At 42.7% G+C, this 24,732-nt stretch overlaps 1 protein-coding gene across 8 annotated transcripts in view; it reads left to right on the top strand.

Moving 5' to 3' along the window:
• Positions 1-24,732, top strand: part of elmo1 (engulfment and cell motility 1 (ced-12 homolog, C. elegans)) — a 253,660-nt gene that overhangs the window by 219,147 nt on the left and 9,781 nt on the right. For all 8 annotated transcript variants that reach the window (XM_059652979.1, XM_059652972.1, XM_059652997.1 and 5 more), the window contains 4 exons: positions 8,838-9,001; positions 14,736-14,848; positions 16,444-16,551; positions 17,254-17,336. In XM_059652979.1, coding sequence (XP_059508962.1) covers positions 8,838-9,001; positions 14,736-14,848; positions 16,444-16,551; positions 17,254-17,336 — 468 coding nt within the window. The remainder of the gene's footprint in view (positions 1-8,837; positions 9,002-14,735; positions 14,849-16,443; positions 16,552-17,253; positions 17,337-24,732) is intronic.

Below are 24,732 nucleotides of genomic sequence, written 5' to 3' on the forward strand. Positions count from 1 at the left end.
GGTCTGTTTGTTCAGCAACACTCCCCAGGACCTTACCATTAACTGTATAAGTCCTACCCTGTTTTGCCTTTCCAAAATGCAGCACCTCGCATTTATCTAAACTAAACTCCGTCTGCCAATCCTCGGCCCATTGGCCCATCTGATCAAGGTCCTGTTGTACTCTGAGGTAACCTCCTTGGTTGTCTACTACATGTCCAATTTTGATGTCATCGGCAAACTTACTAACCATACTTCCTATGTTCACATCCAGATCATACATACGATCATAGATTATTATCAATGTTTTCTCAATATGGTTACGGGTCAGTGAGGGTCTTTGCAGTGGCCTTTGAGCAGGTACAAAATGCATGTCAGAGTGGTGCTACACCATGGCTGAGACCGTACAGAGGAACAGTCTGTCCTTACCACTTCCCTGATGACGCATTACCAGATTGGTTTCCACATGCGTATCACAAATCATCATATGTCCGAGCAATAACAAAGTAGTTTTATTTGTAAAGTTTATGTTACTATTACAACATTCCGCTGTAAAATTGGGAGTACGTTAATCGTGGCTGACTTTATTCTTTTTGTAGCTTGGGATAGTCAGGTTGACAGAAAAACCATGAAGAAGAAAAAACAGACAATATTCAGGAAAGTTTCCTCGAATAATATGTGATGGATCCAACAATGAGACAGGTATAATCAATGATCTCAAGTTTAATAAAATGCCCCTTTCAGAAACAGCGACCATAACGTGGTAGAATTTAATATTCATTTTGAGATGGAGGAAGAACTGTGCTAAGTTTAAATTAGTGCTAAATAACCCAGAAACCACTGTGCTAATCTATTAAGGATAATTTAAAAAAAGAATGAGGACAAAGCCAACTGGAGTGGACTGGAAAAGTGGTTTCAAAACAGTTAAGAAAAAATGGCAGATGGTTAATAAAATAGTTCCTAGCTCACCGCAAAACCGTAAAATGGAGACAAAAATGGATTCTAGGAACGGTGTAAGCCAACGTAGTTGACCAGTGGAGTTAAAGATAGCATCAGATATTAAGACAACATGGTAAAGATCAATAGTAGGTCAGAGGACTGGGGAAGCTTTTACAAAGATAAATAAAAACTACCAAAAAAAGGGAGAAAATAAAATTTCAGGGAAAACTTGAGAGTAATATCAAGAGCTTCCTTAAATCTATAAAAAGGGGGAGAAGCCAAAATGAACATATGCCCCTTAGAAGATGAGGTAATGGAAATAGTAATGGGGAGATAGGAAATGGCAGAGGAGGTGAATAAATGCTTTGCATCAGTCTTCACAGTAGAAGACACATAGCATTCCAAAATTGCTGAATACTTAAGCATTAAAAGGAAGGAATGAAATAAATACAACAAACATTGCTCGAGAAAAGGTGTGGAAAAGAAACTAATGGGAATAAAGATCAATTAGTCTCCTGGACCTGATGGGATGCATCGTAGGATATTAAAGGAACTAGCTAGTAGTTGCATTGATAGTAATTTTCCAGAAATTCTTAGATTCTGAAGAAGTCCCTGAGGATTGTAAAGCTGCCAACGTAAAACCTTTATTTAAGAGAGGGAGATAAAGACCGGGTAACAATCGGTCAGTTAGCTTAACATCTGTGATCGGGAAATTGTTTTAGTCTATTATAAAAGATATAATAACAGCATTTGGAAATGCATACTACGATCAAGCAGAGTCTCCATGACTTCATGAAGGGAAAATCATGTGTGACAAATTTACTAGAATTCTTTGGGGAGGTAACATGCAAGTGAGTTAAAAGGTAAGCCGGGGATGTGGTATATTTGCATTTTCAGAAGCTATTTGTTAAGATACCACACGTTAGGTTACTTAAGATTAGAGTCCATGGTGTTAGAGGTAGTATATTAGCATAGGTCGTTGGCTAACTAATAGAAGATGAAGAGTTTGGATAAATGGGGCATTTTCAGGTTGGCAACCTGTAACTAGTGACATGCCATAAAAACCAGTGCTGGGACCACAGTTATTTACAACATACAATAATGATTTGGATGAAGAAAGTGAATGTACTATAGCCAAGTTTGCAAAAGACAAAAGGAGGCAAAATAATGATGATGACACAAAGAGCCTGAGTTTCATGAGCTTTTTCAGCAATTTCTGTTCACACCCTGCTTCCTGTAGACTCCATTCTGTTCTTCCAGTTTATCTGTCTCCCTCATGTCTGTTCCGATGATGTCAAATTCGAAAAGGGGACTTCTAAAATATCCACCTTTTTCCTCAACCAAGGAGCCCCCACTACTGTGGTTGACAGGGCCGTCAGCCATGACCAGCCCATCTCCCGCGCCTCAGGCCTTGGACCTTCTCTTCCCTCCCACAACACTGGTAGGGTTCCCCTATTCCTCACTTACTGTCCTACCAGCATCCACAACCAAAGGATCATTGGCTGCCATTTCTGACATCTCTAGTGGGATGCCACCAGAACACATTTTTTCCCTTCCCCTCCCTTGTCAATATTCCACGAGGATGATTCCCTCTGGGATACCCTGGTCCACACCATCTCCACCCCCATGGTGTTTTCCCATGCAATCATAGAAAATGTAACATTTGCCTATTTACTGCCTCCCCTTTCATCATCCAATGTTCCCGACACACTTTCTAGGTGAAGCAGCAATTCACCTACACTTCACTCAACTAGTCTACTGCCTACCCTGCTCACAATGTGGTCTCCTGTATATTGAGGAAAATGCAGTCAGGGCAACCATTTTACACAACACATGTGCTCTGTCTGCAAAAATAACCCTGAGCTTCCTGTTGTCTGCCACTTCAACACACCACCATGTTCCGCAGCCAACATCTCTGTCTCAGGCTTGCTGTACTGCTCCAGCAAAGCTCAGAGCAAGCTGGAGGAACAGGATCTCATTTTCCACTGGGTGACCTTGCAGCCTTCAGGACTCAGTGTCAAGTTCAGTAATTTTTGGGCCTGAGCATCTTCTCCTTTGTCCTTAACCCAGCCCCCATATACCAGGCCTTTTTATCACATGGCCTACTACCACAAACAACCCATTGACAGCCTCTAACTGTCCCCATTAGCAGCTAGTTATTTTCCTGGACTGACCTTTACCCACCCCCTTGTTTACCCAACTGCTTTTCTCTTTCAACAACAAAAGCAGAAGTAGCTGGAAAAGCTCAAAAGTTCTGGCAGTATCTGTGAAGAAAAAAGATCAGAGTTAACGTTTCAGATCTGGTGACCCTTGCTCAGAACGGTTCTTTCAGTTTTGATGAAGGGTCTAGGCCCGAAACGTCAGCTTTTGCGCTCCTAAGGTGCTGCTTGGCCTGCTGTGTTCATCCAGCTCCACACTTTGTTATCTCGGATTCTCCAGCATCTGCAGTTTATATTATCTCTGAGCATCACATTGGTGTCTGATGAAAAGCAGTGGCAACCTTCTCAATAATCCTGATTAGGTTTTATTGATTAGATTCCCTACAGTGTGGAAACAGGCCCTTCAGCCCAACAAGTCCACACCGCCCCTTGAAGCATCCCGCCTACACCCATCCCCCATAACCCACATACCCCTGAACACTACGGGCAATTTAGCATGGCCGAAGCACCTAACGTGCACATCTTTGGACTGTGGGAGGAAACCAAAGCATCCAGAGGAAACCCACGCAGACACGGGGAGATTGTGCAAACTCCACACAGACAGTTACCCGAGGCTGGACTCGAATCCGGGTCCCTGGTGCTGTGAGGCTGCAGTGCTAACCACTGAGCCAATGTGCTGCCCATTTGTTTTTGAGGAGAGAGCAAAAGCAGGTACAGTTGGTCCAGTTAGTGGTTAATGTAGTCATCTTCCCCAGCCAAAACAGAATGATGGCCACTAACATGGTGTGCTTCAAACAGCTAAATATCCAATATACGAGTCAATGGATACCAAACAGAGTAGCATCAACTGTTGCTAAATTGATGCTATAGGTTCTAATCCTACCTGAACATGTGTCTAGTGCCTACACTTATATGTAAACTCTTTCCTTTCTTTTTCACGATGGGAAGAGGAGCTAGTGGTGAGCAGAAGCTTGGTCTTTCTGAAACATTTTGTGAAGTGTTTTTTTAAAAGGCAGAGGGAACGTAATGAGGGGAAATATTTCAGAAGCGCGTACCTTAGAATAGTAACAAGGTCACTGAAGGCCCTGCCACTTGCTATAAGTGAGGAGGACTATAAACCATGCAGATGTACAATTGCAGTCCTGGTTTTGGTGCTGTGTAAATGTATGTTGACCCTGTAGTGAAACCTGTTCATCTCATTCAATCCCTTCCACAATTGTTATGGAACCTAAATGACATTTCCTTACTGCTGGATGAATTTTGTTTTCTAATGACTTCTGGTTGCATTTTAAATATGGAGCAGTCTGCTTGCAGTTTATAATGTAGACAAGCAGAGGTCTTAACAACCAGGACTGTCAGGTTACTAATTGCATACAACTATATTTCATTCTGAAGCTCACTGAAGAGCTGAGATAGCAACAAACTGTTGGAAAAATACTCAGCAAAACATGGCAGAGTTCACAGATCGCCCAGCTCCTTGGGACTTTTTACAAAACTGGATATACTGAGTGTCAGTTGGAATGCTACCAAGTCGGCGATATCATGTGCTTGCTATGCTATAGTCAAAGTCTTATTGACAACCACTAAACGGGGATACCTTTTATTAGCTGAACCTAACTGACGTCCTCACATGGATTGTATTTCACTGCAATCTTTGCTTGATTTTTCACTGTCAGATTTGGATCTGATTATAAAATGATAGCTTCTGAATCAGAAAATAATGGGTTCTGTTGACAAATTATCTAGTACATGTAAATAACACCCACCTTAACTGATTCTTGCTCATATTTCATTCTGCAGGTATGAGTTTCAGTTTAATTTACTTGTTTATGTACTGTCAGTAAACTCTGATGTGGTTCATGAGCAGGAAAAGATCAATAGCATTGGCATAAATTGAAGTAAATGTCAACTGTGCCTACTCTTCCCACTGCATTGAAATTCTATTCTAATAACTAAGGGTCAGTCTAAATCATCATAGAATCCCTACAGTGTGGAAACAAGCCCTTCATCCTAACAAGTCCACACTGACCCTCAGAACATCCCACTGAGATCCATCCGCTATAACCCACCCAATCTACACATGCCTGAACACTATGGACAATCTAGTACGACCAATTCATCTAGCCTGCACGTCTTTGGACAGTGGGAGGAAACTGGAGCACCCAGAAGAAACCCGTGCCGACACAGGGAGTATGTGCAAACTCCACACAGTCGCCCGAGGGTGGAATTGACCCCGGTTCCTTGGCACTGTGACGCAGCAGTGCTGACCCCTGAGCCGCCATGCCGCCCCTAACACAGACTCCGGTGTAGTACTAAGGGAGTGCTACTCTGTCAAAAATGCTGTCTGTCCGATGAGAAATTAAACCAAGGTCATGTCAACTCTGTCAGGCTAAAGATCCTGTTTGGGTGGGAGTTCTCCTGGCTAATATTTATCTTAAATCATAACCTAAAGAACTGTTTATCTGTTCCGAATTGCATTGTTGTTAGTGGGATCTCGCTGGGACACGTAGGTTGCTGGGCTTCCCTCTTTACAACTTTATCTATGTTTCAGAGTACTTTTGGGATATCTGGGGGTGTTGTGAAAAATGTTAATAGATACTACTTCTTTTCAGTTACCTCAATAAGATTCTTTTAAGATCTACTTTAAGACATAAAATGACTTAGAAAATGCACATATACAATATTAATACAGAATATAAATTTGTATTTAATTAGAGTTCATAACTATGAGAGTGTTTTTGATGAATCCCATTCTTGGACGTATGGAGTATTGCCCTTGCTTTTCACTAGATTGTTGAGTTCCCATTCTCTTGGGTATACCCAAGTGCGAAAATGCTTCTCAAATTCAGATTTAGACCAAAATGACATATTATGCACAATCATAAATGAGTGAAGCAAGGAAAACGGATATTTTACTGCTAGACAGAAAGTACTAACTACTCGTTACAAATTGTGTCCGGAGGTCTCCCTGGATAGTGCAGAATCTGCCTCTGGGTATTCAGGAAATCCTGCAGTTATTGTTCAATGAGCAAGGCAGCTGAGGGGCATCCATCATGGGTGCCCCAGTGGAGATATTGCAGCAATAAGATCATACGTCAGTTCACTTCCAAACAGGCATATCATCACAGAATAGAAATCAACCAGAGAGTCAGTTTTGATTGGGAAACCATGGTAACTCAAGTGAGAGAAAGAGATTGTTAATGCAGCAAAAGGATGATTTTGAAAAAAAAACCCAGCAAAATAATGTCCACCTACAGTATCAGCAAAGCCCAGAGAATGGTGGGGATTGCAAGCTTATGAATGAAGAACTTTTCAACATAACATTCTGTGTACTTGTTACAAATAGATTTTGGTGACCTCAGATTTTGATACAATGCTCATGGGGGTGATTTGCAGGAGCACAGGGATGGGATGTTGTGACACGATCAAAGCACTGGAAAGAATATCTGGGCAATTTTATTATTTATTATTTATCTGGCACAGAGTTACAAGTTACTTTGCTGCTCGTCACTTGCGATCTTAATCTGCTGCTAGGAACAGCTGCCAAGGATGCCCACCAAAAGCTGTCATGTTGCCATTGGGACTGAACTGGACAAGGCCTGTGACTGAAGGGAATCAACTGTAGACGCTGCTGAAAAATGTGAAATATTCCCTGCTTAAGCCAGGAAAAGAACTCCTACTGTTCCAAGCTCCCCAAGAAGAGCTTAGGCCATCCTTACCTCGGATTTTCCTCTTCCCAAGTGCATGATGTTTCCTTTACTTTAGCAGAGAGGGAAATCGCCACAGTTTTCTGCCGCTACTTTGTTGTCCCAGCTGAGAAGTGGAATGCCAGCATTTGCGTTGAGCCCAGGAGTCATAGTAGACCAGATATGATTTCTGCAGTTTGCCACTCACCCTCCAAAAGTTTAAATTGAGGTCCATGGCTGGTGATCCTAAAAAGATATCTCCCAGTGCAACTCCTCCTCCTAAGGTGACTGAGGATATATCTAGTAGTGTTGATAAAATGAACAAAAGGCAGCTCTTGGTGTAGTTCATATTTTCAGCCATGAAGTGTTAGCAAATGATACCGTATTGGGAATAACTTCGTAATATAAGAACAAGAGTAGGGCATTCAATGCTTCAAACTAATATTATTAAATTAGATCATTCTTATCTACATCTTAACTTCATCTATCACCTTTTGGTTTTTAACCCTTAAAACTTTTAAGTAATACAGATCTGTAACTAGATTTTGACATTTTTAATTGATCCAGGCTGCACCATTTTTGAAGTGGGCAAGCATTCCAGATTTCCTCTGTCCTTCACATGAAGAAGTGCTTCCTGACTTCACTGCTGAATGACTAACACAAAGTTACTGGTTGTGCCTCTTGCTCTGGACTCACCCACCAAAACAAATAGTTTATCTTTGCTATCCTTAGCAACTCTTTAAACATCTTGTGACTACTTAATCTTATGCATGCAAGGGAATTTGTGCCGGGGTTATAAAATATAACCATGTAACCTAAACCCTGCCGTCAATCTGATACATCTGCACTGCACCTATACAAAGACCCATATATCCTCCTGAGGTCTGGTGCCCTTTTCGGAATGCAGTATTGTAGATGTGGTTCAATGTAGTTTAAGAAAACTGTTTTCTAATCAACCTGTTCAGAGATGTTAGACACAGTTCTGGAGCAAGTCGGACTTGAATGCAAGCCTCCTGGCTCAGAGGGAGAGAAACTACCACTTCACCTTAAGAGCCTGTGGAAGGGATGGAGCTGTTTTTCCTGTGCAGGGAAAAGTATCTCAAGCCTGTGAATAGCCACTTTATTTCCCCTCTCCAGTTGCTGGAAGTGCATGCCTAGTCATCCTGTGAGAAGGAAGATTTGAGGAGCTGTGTTCTGATCAGCAAACTTTGTGGACAGAATCACTGAACTACCTTCCCAGTCTTTCCCTCTGCCCATAACACTTCTTTTTGTATCTGTCTGTACTTGTGTGCAGATGGCGTTTTGAGTAGGTAATAGTTTTAAGCAGTAGAATTGCCACTTTATCAAGTTACTCAGTACCACCACTTTTAGTAATAGTGCAATTTGATGTGATTAATTTAGTGTACCATCCAAATCTATCAATGTATTAAACAAGCAAAAACACCAAATCTTCATTATTTGTGGGCAATAGTGCAAGGATCTCGTGCAGAAAACAAAAAACAGAGATATTGCTATGATGTAATTCTCGTAACTTCCACAGAGGATGCACAATCTGTTGGGACTCGTCAGTGGGGGCAAAAAAAGCAAAATCGCGTTCAGGACCAACCTTGCGAGTATGCAGATCTGCATTAGCGAATCAGTATAAAACAAGGAGTGAGTGTGCTGCATCCTCAACTTTTCTACATAGCAAGAGTACTTCTTACACAAAGAACGGATACAGATTGTAATTGAACTTAAGATTTTGTTTTGTCAATTCTTGTTAAAATTTATGGATTGATACAAATTATGTGGTGCTGATCCATGGCAAGAATACAATGCTGATTATTTCAATGCACGGAAAAAACTGACCTAATTGGGGGATATCCCAAATGTAGATTACGGGAATCTGATTAATATGTGCATATAAATCAAAGCTGTACCTCCTGTTTGCAATTGCATTCAGTTTTGTAGACGGAACAGTTTTGTGTTTAAATGCTGCATTCCAAATCTCAGCTGTTTCAGAGCCACTAGATGAAATGTAAGTGAACGTATAGGCTGACCAGGATTTGTTTGTTTTTGTTTTTAAATTTCTGTTCAGGTGATGCAAGTTGTAAAGGAGCAGATCACAAGAGCACTGACTACCAAGCCTAACTCACTGGATCAGTTCAAGAGCAAGTTGCAGAACCTGAGTTATACTGAGATCCTGAAAATCCGGCAATCCGAGAGGATGAACCAGGAAGACTTCCAGTCTCGTCCAATCCTGTAAGCATCCAATATTTTCTAGTCTTCTTCTTCTTGATATGTGTCATCTGAAACCTTTTGGAGTGATTTCCATGCAGAGGCAGGCAATTTGCAGGAGTTTTGTTTGCATTCCCTTTAGTACGGAAGGTTGAAGAGTGAACTAATCAAAGTTTTTGAAATGCCAAAGGATTTGCTAGGTTATATAAAGGAAAAACTTCTTTCTCTGGTTGGGGAATCCAGAACAAGAGGGAAATATCCTGAAGTTAGAGCAAGACCATTCAAGCATTAAATCAGAAAGCATATTTTCATAGGGAAAGCTGTGAAAATCTGTAAAATCGCCAATTAAATAGGCAGTGATTGAGGAGGCTAATTGAAAATTTCAAGATTGAGATCAATAGCTTTTTCTTAGGTAATGGAATCAAGAGGTATGGTGATTAGGCAAATAGAGTTGAGAAACTGATTGGCCATGATTTAGTGGAATGGTGGGATGGCTCTCAGGGAATGATTGCTCCGCTCCTGTTCCTATTTAAGAGAAAAATAGTGGTTAAAGCAAATAATGTCGAAAGGGTGAATACAGATTGATCATTATAAAGAATGGGCTAAATTATTTTTAGCTCAGTTTTCTCTCCTCCTCTTCAGTAATATAGTTACACATGTAGAGCCTTCTGGTACATCTAAAAACCCAAATCTGGTGGTATCGTATATCACAGGTTGTTTGAGAATGAATAGTATTACAAATAAATTCATCACCATCAATCCAATTTCTAAATGTTCACATTTTCCACTATGGTCTCTGGATACCTTAAGAATAATGACTCCAGTTGAAGATTCCTCTCTCAGATCCCCTTGCTATGTCAAAAAATATCCCTTCTAAATCTGTACAATACAATACTCTTCTCTTAAAATGCCCATGTTGAAAATGGACAGTTGCTATATCTACCAAAATGCACTACTCATTACCTATTTACATTAACATCAATTTCAAGGTTGATGCTTTTATAGTATTTTAAGTGTTCTGGTTCCTTCGGGTAGAAATGGCTATGTTTGCTCACTAATTCTACTTGATGTATCTGAAATTCTAATAGCATCAGAAGTTAAATTAAGTCATTTCTTCAAGGCACTGTGCTGTTGCCAATCGCCTACATTTTGATGCATATAAATTAAACCCCTTTTAGAATTACTCAGAATTGGCTAGGGGATTCAAAGCATATTAACAGGAGATTCGGCACTAGAGATCTGCATGGCTGAATGCACTAATTGGATTCCTTAAGATCATAGATTTTAATTCTGAAAAACCACTAAATATATTTCAGTGATAATGGGAACTGCAGATGCTGGAGATTCCAAGATAATAAAATGTGAGGCTGGACGAACACAGCAGGCCAAGCAGCATCTCAGGAGCACAAAAGCTGACGTTTCGGGCCTAGACCCTTCATCAGAGAGGGGGATGGGGGGAGGGAACTGGAATAAATAGGGAGAGAGGGGGAGGCGGACCGAAGATGGAGAGTAAAGAAGATAGGTGGAGAGAGTGTAGGTGGGGAGGTAGGGAGGGGATAGGTCAGTCCAGGGAAGACGGACAGGTCAAGGAGGTGGGATGAGGTTAGTAGGTAGCGGGGGGTGCGGCTTGGGGTGGGAGGAAGGGATGGGTGAGAGGAAGAACCGGTTAGGGAGGCAGAGACAGGTTGGACTGGTTTTGGGATGCAGTGGGTGGGGGGGAAGAGCTGGGCTGGTTGTGTGGTGCAGTGGGGGGAGGGGACGAACTGGGCTGGTTGAGGGATGCAGTAGGGGAAGGGGAGATTTTGAAACTGGTGAAGTCCACATTGATACCATTAGGCTGCAGGGTTCCCAGGCGGAATATGAGTTGCTGTTCCTGCAACCTTCGGGTGGCATCATTGTGGCAGTGCAGGAGGCCCATGATATATTTCAGTCCTACTTTGTTCATCCTGCTCCCTCCAGGATCTTGAATTTTGGGCCTTTTTTTTGTGGCTCTGAGGCTAGTAACACAAATTGGGAAATTTCCCAGTTCATCATATTGGCCTTGGAGAAAGCTCCCCCTAATAGGGGCTGGTGTTTTTCTGGTGTTGGACACTGCTGTGGAATGGATTTGGTTCTGCCAGCCCCAGATGCAAATTGGTTGAGGCCAAAGGTTCTGCGATGGGATGGCCAGAGATTGATGGGATGGGCTGTTTAAATTATCTACTGTTAGGTCCTTCCCACAGTGTTTCCTCATATTTTAGACTCATTATCCCTCATTCTTCATGACCCTTACTTCCTCACTCTCCATGCCAATTCATATCTCACTCACCTCGGCAGCTATTCTTACCCTATATGCCAAATTATGCACCCTCACCCCCGCCAACTGCATTGATGGTCTGTATAGGCCCCAATGTCAGCTCATACCAATCTAGCCACCATTCTTTTCTTTCACCCATTCACGCCAAATCAATCATTGTATGCAAACCTGCAGAACTATGTTGAGATGAAATAAAGTTCAAAATATTGTGACCTTCACTGTATCTGACAATAAAACTTTCAAAAACTTCCAGCCACTTAATCCTTTATTAAAATAGTCTTGTCTTCATAACCCAACATCAAAGACAGCTAGTCCTTTAATAAGAGATGATGGGAACTGCAGATGCTGGAGAATTCCAAGATAATAAAATGTGAGGCTGGATGAACACAGCAGGCCAAGCAGCATCTCAGGAGCACCAAAGCTGACGTTTTGGGCCTAGACCCTTCATCAGAGAGGGGGATGGAGAGAGGGAACTGGAATAAATAGGGAGAGAGGGGGAGGCGGACCGAAGATGGAGAGTAAAGAAGATAGGTGGAGAGAGTATAGGTGGGGAGGTAGGGAGGGGATAGGTCAGTCCAGGGAAGACGGACAGGTCAAGGAGGTGGGATGAGGTTAGTAGGTAGCTGGGGGTGCGGCTTGGGGTGGGAGGAAGGGATGGGTGAGAGGAAGGACCGGTTAGGGAGGCAGAGACAGGTTGGAATGGTTTTGGGATGCAGTGGGTGGAGGGGAAGAGCTGGGCTGGTTGTGTGGTGCAGTGGGGGGAGGGGACGAGCTAGGCTGGTTTAGGGATGCAGTTGGGGAAGGGGAGATTTTGAAACTGGTGAAGTCAACATTGATACCATTAGGCTGCAGGGTTCCCAGGCGGAATATGATTTGCTGTTCCTGCAACCTTCGGGTGGCATCATTGTGGCACTGCAGGAGGCCCATGATGGACATGTCATCTAAAGAATGGGAGGGGGAGTGGAAATGGTTTGCGACTGGGAGGTGCAGTTGTTTGTTGCGAACTGAGCGGAGGTGTTCTGCAAAGCGGTCTCCAAGCCTCCGCTTGGTTTCCCCAATGTAGAGGAAGCCACACTGGGTATAGTGGATGCAGTATACCACATTGGCAGATGTGCAGGTGAACCTCTGCTTAATGTGGAATGTCATCTTGGGGCCTGGGATAGGGGTGAGGGAGGAGGTGTGGGGGCAAGTGTATCATTTCCTGCGGTTGCAGGGGAAGGTGCCGGGTGTGGTGGGGTTGGAGGGCAGTGTGGAGCGAACAAGGGAGTCACGGAGAGAGTGGTCTCTCCGGGAAGCAGACAGGGGTGGGGATGGAAAAATGTCTTGGGTGGTGGGGTCGGATTGTAAATGGCGGAAGTGTCGGAGGATGATGCATTGTATCCGGAGGTTGGTGGGGTGGTGTGTGAAAACGAGGGGGATCCTCTTTGGGCGGTTTGGCGGGGGCGGGGTGTGAGGGATGTGTTGCAGGAAGTACGGGAGACGCGGTCAAGGGCGTTCTCGATCATTGTGGGGGGAAAGTTGCGGTCCTTGAAGAACTTGGACATCTGGGATGTGCGGGAGTGGAATGCCTCATCATGGGAGCAGATGCGGCGGAGGCGGAGGAATTGGGAATAGGGGATGGAATTTTTGCAGGAGGGTGGGTGGGAGGAGGTGTATTCCAGGTAGCTGTGGGAGTCGGTGGGCTTGAAATGGACATCAGTTACAAGCTGGACAAGCTAGTCCTTTAATAATATCTTCAAAGTATCAGTCAAATTGCTTTTCTCTCATTAATCTTTTATGGAATTTAGTCATCACCAGCAAAGCCAGCATTTGTTTCCCATCCCTTATTTCCATTGAACTGAATGGTTCGCTAGCCCATTTTAGAAGAACCATATTGTTGTGTCTATAAAATCACATGTAGGTTGGCCCAGGTAGGCATGGCAGATTTCTTTCTCTAATGCATGTGAATGAGCCAGATGGGTTTCTGTAACAATCTCTGATACTTGTCACGATTACTGAGTCCACCTTTCGATTCCTGATTTTAATGATGTAATTTAAAGTGTCATTAGCTCCCATGGTGAGATTTGAATTTATGTTCCAAGAACATTTGCCTCTAAGTTAAAGTTCAGTGTCAATATCACTATTCCATAATCACCTCTAAACTGTAAATCCCAGACCCTGCTGAGATAATGATAGCCCTTTAAAGTAATCTGGCAACAAGCAGTATTGTAACTTCTATTTCTTTTATTTATCACTGACACGTAATGGACATGGTTTTCTAAAATTTTGATGGAAAGAGTATTTAAATTCCTCAGGCAAATGATGCCCAGTATTAGTGGTGAAACCTATACAACAGCTAAATTTAGGATTGCACACAAAGTGCTAAGTCTTGACCAGCTGGTTCAAGGTGATAAACAGTTGATCTTTTACTTCCAAGTTTCAGCATTTTAAGCAGAAGATATGTCTTCTGTACCTGTGAATGAAAATGGTAAATGTTACAACTAGGAAATGACATGGAGAGAGAGCAAAGTCACTCTAAAAGGGGAAGAGAGAAAATAATCAAAGTGTTGTATAAAATGGATTCACACATAGTAAATTAAACTTGCGTTTGTTAAAACTGGTATTTTCAAATGTGTTTGAAGTGGTAGGTAATTATCTTTCAAATTAAGACCATGAAAGTGTTAGGGTTTACATTGAATTGTAGGCATGAGTCCATATTCTGGTTTGCACAGATTGCCATGTGGTAATAAATGTCAGTATGAAACACAAGGCTCCATTAATTATGGCTTCAAAAGGGATAACAAGCAGGATAATTATAAGTAATTACTTGAGAAGCTCTATTTGCTGAGCATGTTGAATGGTTACATCTAGTGTGACTAAGTGCTCATCCAAAATTATAACCCTTTCCTCAGGAATGATGCTGCAATTTTTTAAAACTTTTTAAATGCTCATTTGAAGAGGTATCTGTGCTGAATTCTTGTTCTCATCACTTAATGAGAGAGATGAAATACTTTTTTCTACTTTGAATTTGCAATTCCTATATCAGCTAATCCCAGGTTAGATTAGATACAGATCCCCATACAGAATAGAAGCTGTTCCAGTAGTGTAGTGGGGCTGGATTTCCACGAAGATCATTGGCATTTGTTTTCAAGACCCCCTTAAATATGAGGTCTCTAGAAGACACAGCAAAATGCAGGTTGCCAGACCAACTGGATTTGGAGAAACAAATTTTAATTAGCTCCTGGCAGAAATTAGTTTTGATTAGTTTTCCCAGTTATGTAGGTGAGAGAGCTACACTTCTTGTTTCAACATTAATCCAAAAGTTAACTCTCCATTGCATGTTTATTCATCTACACCCACAAAGCCCAAAGCCCGTTGTACACTAATGTTCCACACCCCTAAATGCACTCATCCCAGCTTAATCCCTTTCCTGTTTATAAGAATAGTGTTCTGTCTTTGACCATTTGTCCTTCTTGCCCGCAGTGAACTCCGAGAGAAGATTCAGCCTGAAATCCTGGAACTGGTCAAACAGCAGCGGCTAAACCGGCTTTGTGAAGGAACCTGTTTCAGGAAGATCAGTAGCCGACGGAGACAAGGTAGCCAGCAGTCAGATTCATCCACACCTTCACCTCTAGCAAAGTAAACATCTCAATTATATACTGATTCCAGCAACTGCGAGCAACTACATATGTGCAGTCATTGGCATGTACACGGTTCCCAGCATTGATGTCATCATGTAGACTTATTTGAACTGGGCTTTGCTGTAGGAGAGGGATGCCGCATGTGGGGAATCCCTGGCATGAGAAGGGAAGAGGGCCCAGAAGCCAGGAGATGTGGATGAGTCAAGGAGTGCAGTGCCCAGGACTCAGGAAAGAAAGTTGGGGTTACTGGAGAGATGAGGAGAGCCCAGGAATGGTTGGTGCAGTGAGAGAGATTTCTCCCCCCATCCCCATCTCTTCCCACTCCATGCCTTTCCCTTTCACCCACTTCCTGATCTCTCCCCACATGTCCTAATCTCTTCCCCACCTGCGAGCCAGTCTTGACCCCACACTCTGCCAGCCATGTCCTCCAAAGTCTGCACATGCGCAATTTAAAGTTGCACTTGCGTTGGTGTTAGCAAATGTAGCCTTAGTTATATAAATGGATGCATTGGAAATGCGGATTCTGTACAGTAACATCACAATCAAATAGATCACTCCACTTCTCTAATGTCAAAGTAAAACAAACTTGCTGGAATGTTTTGAGCCATTATTTTGTACTTTTTTAATAAATTACTAATGAATAGGACTATATCTTTCTGTAACTTTATACATTATATCATTTTTATTCATTTTTAAATTTTGAATGACGTTGCCAATGTCAACAGATATTGCCCGCTCCTAATTCTCCTCAGAACTGAACAAGCCTAGAACAGAGCAAATTTGCACAGTTAACTGTGCGTATACTAAAGTTGGAGAAATGTGAAGAACACTAACCTGGCACTCTGCAAAGATAGACTGAAAGTTTCTTCGAGATGTGTGAAAATTGCAGCACTTCCATCTGATTATCATTTAAAGCTTTGCATTTTACACTATGTGGAAACGTATATTCATGGATTATAGAACTTTGGGATTTTTTATTTCATTGCAGATGCAACATAAATGCCAGCTTCTTATTTTGATAGTATAAAGGTAAAATCACCTTAGTCTGACCAAATCATAGGGCTGCATTCTCCTTAGAGAGAGAGATGACTAAGGGTTTAACCTGAAGATCACCGTGTGCCATATACACTTCCAGCATACATGTTACATACTGACAGTGGATGAACTTTGCAAAGAGCCTTCTTGCTGACTCTAAGGGCCTGAATCAGTGATATCAAGGTATTTGGAGGGATTGCTGGGGCTACCCCGCATCCTTTATGAACCAAGAACCACTAATATTTGTATTGGCTTATGTTTCCGTTTTGCTGTGCCGGTACCAGGTGGCAAGGTCAGCACAACAAGAATGGGAAAATAGGCTTCGGAAGGTTTATGTTGATTCAGCCTTGGTAAATGTGTCATTATATTTGGACTGAAGAGTTATCTATATCAGTTCAGCTTTGTTAAAATTTGTAATGTGCATGAATATTTATATTCATAACAATGACTTTTTAAACCTGAGCGAGAAGTGACAAAACTATTAATTTTACAGCCAAATAATTATTAATTTACAGACAAATTCTGGTATTGCCGCCTTTCGCCAAACCACAAAGTCCTGCACTATGGAGATCAGGAGGAGAGCCCTCAGGGAGAGGTGCCACATGAATCTTTGCAGGATAAGTGTAAGTGAAGTCAGTTACAGGTTGATAGCAACTCTTCACATGTGCAATAAACGTGGGGAACATTCTTTTTGTCCACAATGCTTACAGAGTTGTGCTGTTTGTGCCCCAGCGCAAAGGTAATCTTGTGGCACCCAGACGGTGCCCCCCTACTCCTCCCCACACCCCCCTCGGTATATGTGATGTAGGAGGTGACCACATTAAAACAGCACTGTGGCAACCTGCCTGACCTTGTGTCATCAACGGTACCATTACAGAATTCATGAATAATTGAATCAAGGTCTTAAAAAAATGTTGCATCGCTGCTTTCGGAGTCACGTTTAGACTATGGTTTCCAGAGCAGCTTTGATCAAGTAGAAATCTGTTACACATACTGAGCTCATACCCACACCCATCCCTACTTTCCCTTGAGCCAAGTGGCTTGCTAAGCTATTTCAGAGGACAAGTGTCAGTCACATTACTGTGGGCCTGGAGTCACCTGACCAGACCAGACCAGGCACATTTCCCTACTGTTAGTGAACCAGATGAGTTTTTACATTTACATTCCTCTAGCTGCTATGGTGGGTTTTAAATCCTTATCTCCAGAGCATTAATCTGGGCCCCTGAATTATTTGCCCAGTGACATAACCAATACCTTTCTCTGTTCGATGATTTAGTGTATACTGTGGTGACAGAATCAACAAATCTTTTCTTTTCTTTAATCAGTACCGGTGGCCGATATCAAAGCTATTGTGACCGGAAAGGATTGTCCGCACATGAAAGAAAAGGGTGCCCTTAAGCAAAATAAGGTAAATATTCACCGTGAACTTCAGAAAGATTCCACTTTTATGCCAAGATAATTATTGATCTCATGTTAGTAGTAAAAGAATGTAAAAATGTGTATTCAGAGTATTACAATGAAAATGCACGCCTTTTGAATTAACCATTAACCCAAAGTTCCATCTCTCCCACTCAGGTGGGCATAAAATATTCTTCTATGCTACATGAAGCAATGCAATTGACTTATAAGTATCCTGGTCTACATTTATACCTCAACCAAGACTTAAAACACACAATATGTTAATTTGTTTTACAATTGCTTATGGGACCTAGCTATGTGTGCAATTGGCTCCTGGTTTCTACTTTGCAGCAGTGACTACACCTCAAAAATACCTCTTTGGTTATAAAGTGCCCGGGAAATCCTGAGGTTATAAAGGTGCTGTATAAACATAAATCTTTCTTTCCTCTGTTTTTATCATTTCCTGCCTTGAGAAGAGGAAAGGCTTGATGCACATTATTTTCATGTCTAAAGTGTGTAGGTATATTGATTATTGACTGATGATATAGGATATAGCACATATCACAGGTCATTCAGTCCAAACACACTATTTCACTGCTTGAACTTTCTCCCATCTTTCCTCATTTCAAACGATCAGCGTTGCCCTCTGTTCCTTTCTCCCACTTCTTATCTCACCTCCTTTTCAGTGCATCTGTACAGGAAACTCAATCTCTCTGTGTGGTAGGGAGTTGCTCATTCTCATCACTCTGACTAATAAAGCTTCTTCTGAATTCCCTGATGGATTCTTTTAATGAACCAGGCTCTACTTTTGTGGTATTAATAAAGGGTATTTTGTTAAAATTATTCCATGAATGCCACTAATTTGTAGCCTTGAATAACATAATTTATTTTCATTAAAAAAAACTCATCACAAAATAAACAAGACATAGGAAAAAGGAGGGTGGAAATTTATTGAGTATGTTAGCCTTGGCTACTGAAGGTCAGACTCCCATGATCAAGGTATTGATCCATTGTGATTTGCCCAGTAAAACTCAACAGGAGTTCAAGGACATTGGAAACACACAAGAACTTATTGTTCCTCTGCTAAGTATGTAAATTAAGGTTCCTGTACTAATGTGTATTAATGTACTTAATTCTGTGAAAATTGAAGTAGAGTTCAGTGCACGTGTTAGCTTGAGGATCACTTCTCTATCTGACTGCCATGTCTTTGACTTTGCATTGAGGTTCTTTCATTGCAGTCATTTCAGCGGATAAAATTTACTTAAACTGCAGCAATAAAGACACTTTGCAGCGTAATTTTGAGCAGGACGTTAGCACCCTGCTCAAATAATCCAAAATTAACATATAATGTGCTTCATTTAAGAGAGGATAGAAGGAAGGAATTTGCATTTATACACACCATTCTCAATGTCAGATCGCTCCAAAGTGTTTACAGTCAATGAAGTATGGCAGCCACTTAGCATACAGCAAGCTCCTACAAATACCAATGTGATAATGAGTAGGCAATCTGTTTCTTTGATCTACTTTGGGAAATATATATTGACCAATCCACTGAGAGAATGACTCTGCTTCTCATCAAAATAGTGTCACAAGAGCTTTTACTTCCAGGTGAGACGTTAGACAGGACCCAAAAATACTCCTTTCGTGCAGATTGCACTGGCAATGTCAGCCTAGATAATTTCTCTTGGGGGGGATTTGAACCCAGAGCCTGCTGATTCTGAGGCGTGCCTGCTGCCACTGAGTTACATAATATCCTCATAACATACAAAGGCATTCTGTGATGTGCATGCATCACCACCTATAGGGAACTGGGACTGCAGATATGTCAAGTGTCTGATCGCAACAAGCATAGACGATGTTTGCTGGTGGACTCTTTCAGCTGCAAATGGGGACCCTTTCACATCAGTTGATGAAAGAGCAGGTTGGCGACTGAACTGTTCTGTGATATTTCTTAATTGAGCATTGCCGAGCAAATTGGATGAAACTATAACCACACCTATCAGTAAGGGAACCTGTGAAATTGTATGGAACACGCATTTAAAATGCTGTCTAAAATTGACTTTAGAGAGTAACACCAGCCATAATTTAAAACCAGTGTTGTACCTGAGTTACCACTGTTGAGTAGAAACAATTTACAGACTTGTTCGACACTGGTGTAGCAGGGAGAGCACAGCTTGGAAAATGGGAAGAAAATAAGTGCTAAAATTCTGTTCCATCTTATTGGCATTTATGACAAATGTAACTTGCAACTAAACCCAAACTCTGTTCTTCCTCTTCACAGCTTAATTCCACAATGTTAATAATTTAATATCATGAATGACCTGGTGGTGGGTGGAAGGGAAATATCCATGATACAGTAATAAATCTTAGGGTCTAAATAGTTTGGTCGATAGAACATTAGAATTTAACCTGAGGGTCCAGGGTTCAACTCTGTGTCAGGCAAAGCGTTTTTAATGGGCAGCAAGGTGGCTCAGTGGTTATCACTGCTGCCTCACAATCCCAGGGACCTGGGTTCCATTCCAGGTGACTGGAGTATGCACGAACTCCGTGTTGGTGTGGATTTCCACCAGGTGTTCCAAATTCCTCCTGCAGGCCAGGGATATGTATGCTTGGTGGATTAGGCATGGTTAATGTGGGGTACAGGTATAGGGTGGGTCTGGGAGCCCACTGGAGGTTCAGTACAGACTTGATGGGCCAAATGCCCAATCTTCACGGTAGGGGTTCTATAAAATCTGTACTGAATCCTGTGTGTAGGCCTCTGCCTGCTGTGCTTTCTGTCACAATGTTCCTTCATTACAATTCCCAGACTGTTAAATAAACAGTCAAAAATAGGCTTGTTTGACACAATGTGGAAACTGCCAAATTGAATTTTACTCCAAAGATGATTCTGGACTGGATCTTTGCTGCCATGCTGAGCGCGCACAGGGGGTTAAAATGAAAATTGCTTGAATGTGTGGAGAATGCACTTGAACAGCCACAGTTTAGGAAACAATGCCTCTTGAATACAATGGAAGATGAAAGGGTGTTTTGACTTTTTGAAAACAATGCTGATGAATAGTTTTTATTTGTACAGTGGGAATCAAATTGGGTACGATAGCATAGTGTAGTAAATCCAGAGAGCCGAGCTAACAATCTAGCAGTATGAACTTAAATTCCACCAGCAGAAAATTGAGAATGTGGAACTAAAATGTTCATATCAGTTGAAGTGACCGCTTTCAGTTACCCAAATTCCTTCATTACAATTTATGAATAAATAAACTCAAAAATGGAACTCTTAAATTGTAAAATCGTAGCCAGTTCACTAGTATCCTCTTAAGAAGGAAATCTTCCATGCCTACATGGTCTGACTTACATATGAATCCTGGGCTTCCAGATTTGCATCTCAAACTGCACTTGGAAGTGGCCAAGCAAGCCACTCAGTCAGGTAAACTAGGGAGGGACAATAAAGGTAATTCCTGCCAGTGATAGCCATTATCACAAAGTTGATTAAGTGTAGGCGTTTAAAATGAGAGTTACAGAACGTAGACCAAGAGGGAGATGAAGGCTTTGTTGTCAGTGGTGGAATGATGGGAGATATAGTTGTTTAAGAGCCCAGAAGAAGACTACTGAGTGTGGTCAGTGATTTGGACTGAAAACTGTTGCATTGGCAGGGTGAAACATTTTTGTCGATGTGTTGGTCTCCCAGTCTGCTTTTGATCACTTTTTGCTCCAAATGTATTTTTTCCTTCAATAAGATTGGGTTTTTAGTGGACTTTCTTCTTAGTGTCCAGTGTGGGGATGAGTGAGGTTAGAATTGTCTAGTTACAATGTTCCAAGCACCAGGGATAACAGGGCAGGTTAAATAGACCTGGTCTTTCCCTGCTCATCATTTAATCCCTTTGTAAATGACTGTGGAGGCTTTCAAAGATGGAGGAGCATGGGCAGTTGGTGAGCTGTGGAGCTGTCGAATGCTGGTGAGTGACATTACGTGTGGGTGAAATGCATATTGAGTTTTGAGCAAGCTAAGGTTTACACCAGGGAGGGAGCAGAATTACCGAAATGTTATCCCTGGAGCAGCAGATCTATTTAGTATGGCAGCTATATCTCACTGCTGTTGTCAGGCTTTCTACTCAGCACACAATACAGTCGGGGCGATCTCTCCTGAAGTGACGTAAATGGTTTTTGTCAGCTTCAAAAGATGGTGCAGAATGTAAGAAATGATGAATGACACTTCACTGCAGAGGCATTTCCATCAAGAGATAACTACTGGCCCTAAATGATTATTTATTTTTAAAAGAATTCCAAAACAAATCAATTTAAATCAATCACTTTGAAGATTCTGTATTTTAAAAAGAACTTTCATTGGAGTTGAACATCCAACCCAAAGGAGTTGGGGCTTAGTATATCTCAGTCAACTCTCTCCATGATTGAAACATTGATGCTGACAGCAACAGACTGAGATCATAATTGTATGTGACATTGAATCATCAGCAAAAAACAGAATCTTGCCACTTCTCCAAAGTAATATAAAACAGACACCAATGAACGTGTTAAAGTATTCTCGGGAGACGAACCTGTCAACTGCTTGTAAAGGCTGAAGATTTGTTGGACTACTGCTAGAGAAAGCAGTGTGTGTCAACAGTGTTGGGAATCAGATTGCGTGACATTTAAAGCAGTGTCCAGTACTTATCCAGTGCAAACTCTTGGATCTGAGCTGGTTTTGAATTGCTGCACAATTCTCAGCTGTAGCAATGCTACTCTCTTGGCTTGTGAACACAGTGGATGGCCTACAAATGAGACTCCAGGCTGGTTAGCATTCAGCAAGTACAAGTACCTTTGAGAAAGCTAGCAACCGTGACTATGTGGACACCAAATGGAATGTTTCCGATCAGCATCTGTAACATGTTTTAAATGCACTGTAGTATCAATATTTTCTAATCAACCTGTTCAGGGGTGTGATGTGATTACTTAGCTTTCGAATAGGTGGGACTTGAACATAAGCCTCCTGGCTCTGAAGCAGAAACACTACTGTGTGCCTCAGTTGACATTTTCCAAGCACAGAAGTTAGTTTCAATTAGTTTTCCAATTTCAGTTACTGGAAAGAAAAGCAACTTTGCTAATTACCATTTTACTTTATTCATTACTGGGAAATGGGTATCTCTGCCAGGACCAACATTTATTACTTGTCCTGACGATCCACAAAGAATGACGATATCCACTTCTGTATTACCTCTGTCTATAACTGCCTCACACATCTGTTGCTGAAACTCTAGTATCAGAGATAATGGGAACTGCAGATGCTGGAGAATCCAAGACAACAAAATGTGAGGCTGGATGAACACAGCAGGCCAAGCAGCATCTCAGGAGCACAAAAGCTGACGTTTCGGGCCTAGACCCTTCATCAGAGAGGGGGATGGGGTGAGGGTTCTGGAATAAATAGGGAGAGAGGGGGAGGTGGACCGAAGATGAAGAGAAAAGAAGATAGGTGGAGAGAGTACAGGTGGGGAGGTAGGGAGGGGATAGGTCAGTCCAGGGAAGACGGACAGGTCAAGGAGGTGGGATGAGGTTAGTAGGTAGATGGGGGTGCGGCTTGGGGTGGGAGGAAGGGATGGGTGAGAGGAAGAACAGGTTAGGGAGGCAGAGACAGGTTGGACTGGTTTTGGGATGCAGTGGGTGGAGGGGAAGAGCTGGGCTGGTTGTTGTGTGCAGTGGGGGGAGGGGACGAACTGGGCTGGTTTAGGGATGCGGTGGGGGAAGGGGAGATTTTGAAACTGGTGAAGTCCACATTGATACCATTAGGCTGCAGGGTTCCCAGGCGGAACATGAGTTGCTGTTCCTGCAACCTTCAGGTGGCATCATTGTGGCAGTGCAGGAGGCCCATGATGGACATGTCATCTAAAGAATGGGAGGGGGAGTGGAAATGGTTTGCGACTGGGAGGTGCAGTTGTTTGTTGCGAACTGAGCGGAGGTGTTCTGCAAAGCGGTCCCCAAGCCTCCGCTTGGTTTCCCCAATGTAGAGGAAGCTACACCAGGTACAATGGATGCAGTATTGGCAGATGTGCAGGTGAACCTCTGCTTGATGTGGAATGTCATCTTGGGGCCTGGGATAGGGGTGAGGGAGGAGGTGTGGGGGCAAGTGTAGCATTTCCTGCGGTTGCAGGGGAACCTCCTTCCTCACCCCTATCCCAGGCCCCAAGATGACATTCCACATTAAGCAGAGGTTCACCTACACATCTGCCAATGTGGTATACTGGATCCACTGTACCCGGTGTGGCTTCCTCTACATTGGGGAAACCAAGCGGAGGCTTGGGGACCGCTTTGCAGAACACCTCCGCTCAGTTCGCAACAAACAACTGCACCTCCCAGTCGCAAACCATTTCCACTCCCCCTCCCATTCTTTAGATGACATGTCCATCATGGGCCTCCTGCAGTGCCACAATGATGCCACCCGAAGGTTGCAGGAACAGCAACTCATGTTCCGCCTGGGAACCCTGCAGCCTAATGGTATCAATATGGACTTCACCAGTTTCAAAATCTCCCCTTCCCCCACCGCATCCCTAAACCAGCCCAGTTCGTCCCCTCCCCCCACTGCACACAACAACCAGCCCAGCTCTTCCCCTCCACCCACTGCATCCCAAAACCAGTCCAACCTGTCTCTGCCTCCCTAACCTGTTCTTCCTCTCACCCATCCCTTCCTCCCACCCCAAGCCGCACCCCCATCTACCTACTAACCTCATCCCACCTCCTTGACCTGTCTGTCTTCCCTGGACTGACCTATCCCCTCCCTACCTCCCCACCTATACTCTCTCCATCTATCTTCTTTTCTCTCCATCTTCAGTCCGCCTCCCCCTCTCTCCCTATTTATTCCAGAACCCTCACCCCATCCCCCACTCTGATGAAGGGTCTAGGCCCGAAACGTCAGCTTTTGTGGTCCTGAGATGCTGCTTGGCCTGCTGTGTTCATCAAGCCTCACATTTTGTTGTGTTGCTGAAACTCTTCCTGTTGCTTCTGTCACTTCCGAACTCAACTATTCCTGTCAATTTCCCGTAATGCTCTGCCCTTAAACTTGTGATCATTCAAAGCTCTGCGGACAACATCCTAACTTGCATCATTTGCACTGGATCTGCTAACACATCCATTTACGAATTTTCATCCTTGTTTTAGAATTCCTTTGTACCTTCTTCCCTCCCTCATTGCCTCTGAGATCACTGTGCTGCCCCAATTTTGGTCTTCAGTGCATCCCTAATTTTCATCGTTTTACCTTGCTGAGCCAATAGATCCACAGTTCTGCAATTCCTTCCCTGAATATCTCTCAAGTCTCCATCTTCCCCTCTCTCTCCCTTCCCTCTCTCACCTTCTTTAAACCACTCTTTTTAAAATCCTGCTTTATTCGTAAGGCAAATTGCATGAAACATTTGACTATGTTT

Source organism: Stegostoma tigrinum, chromosome 2 (genome assembly GCF_030684315.1).
Source record: "Stegostoma tigrinum isolate sSteTig4 chromosome 2, sSteTig4.hap1, whole genome shotgun sequence".
Taxonomy (NCBI): Eukaryota; Metazoa; Chordata; class Chondrichthyes; order Orectolobiformes; family Stegostomatidae; genus Stegostoma; species Stegostoma tigrinum.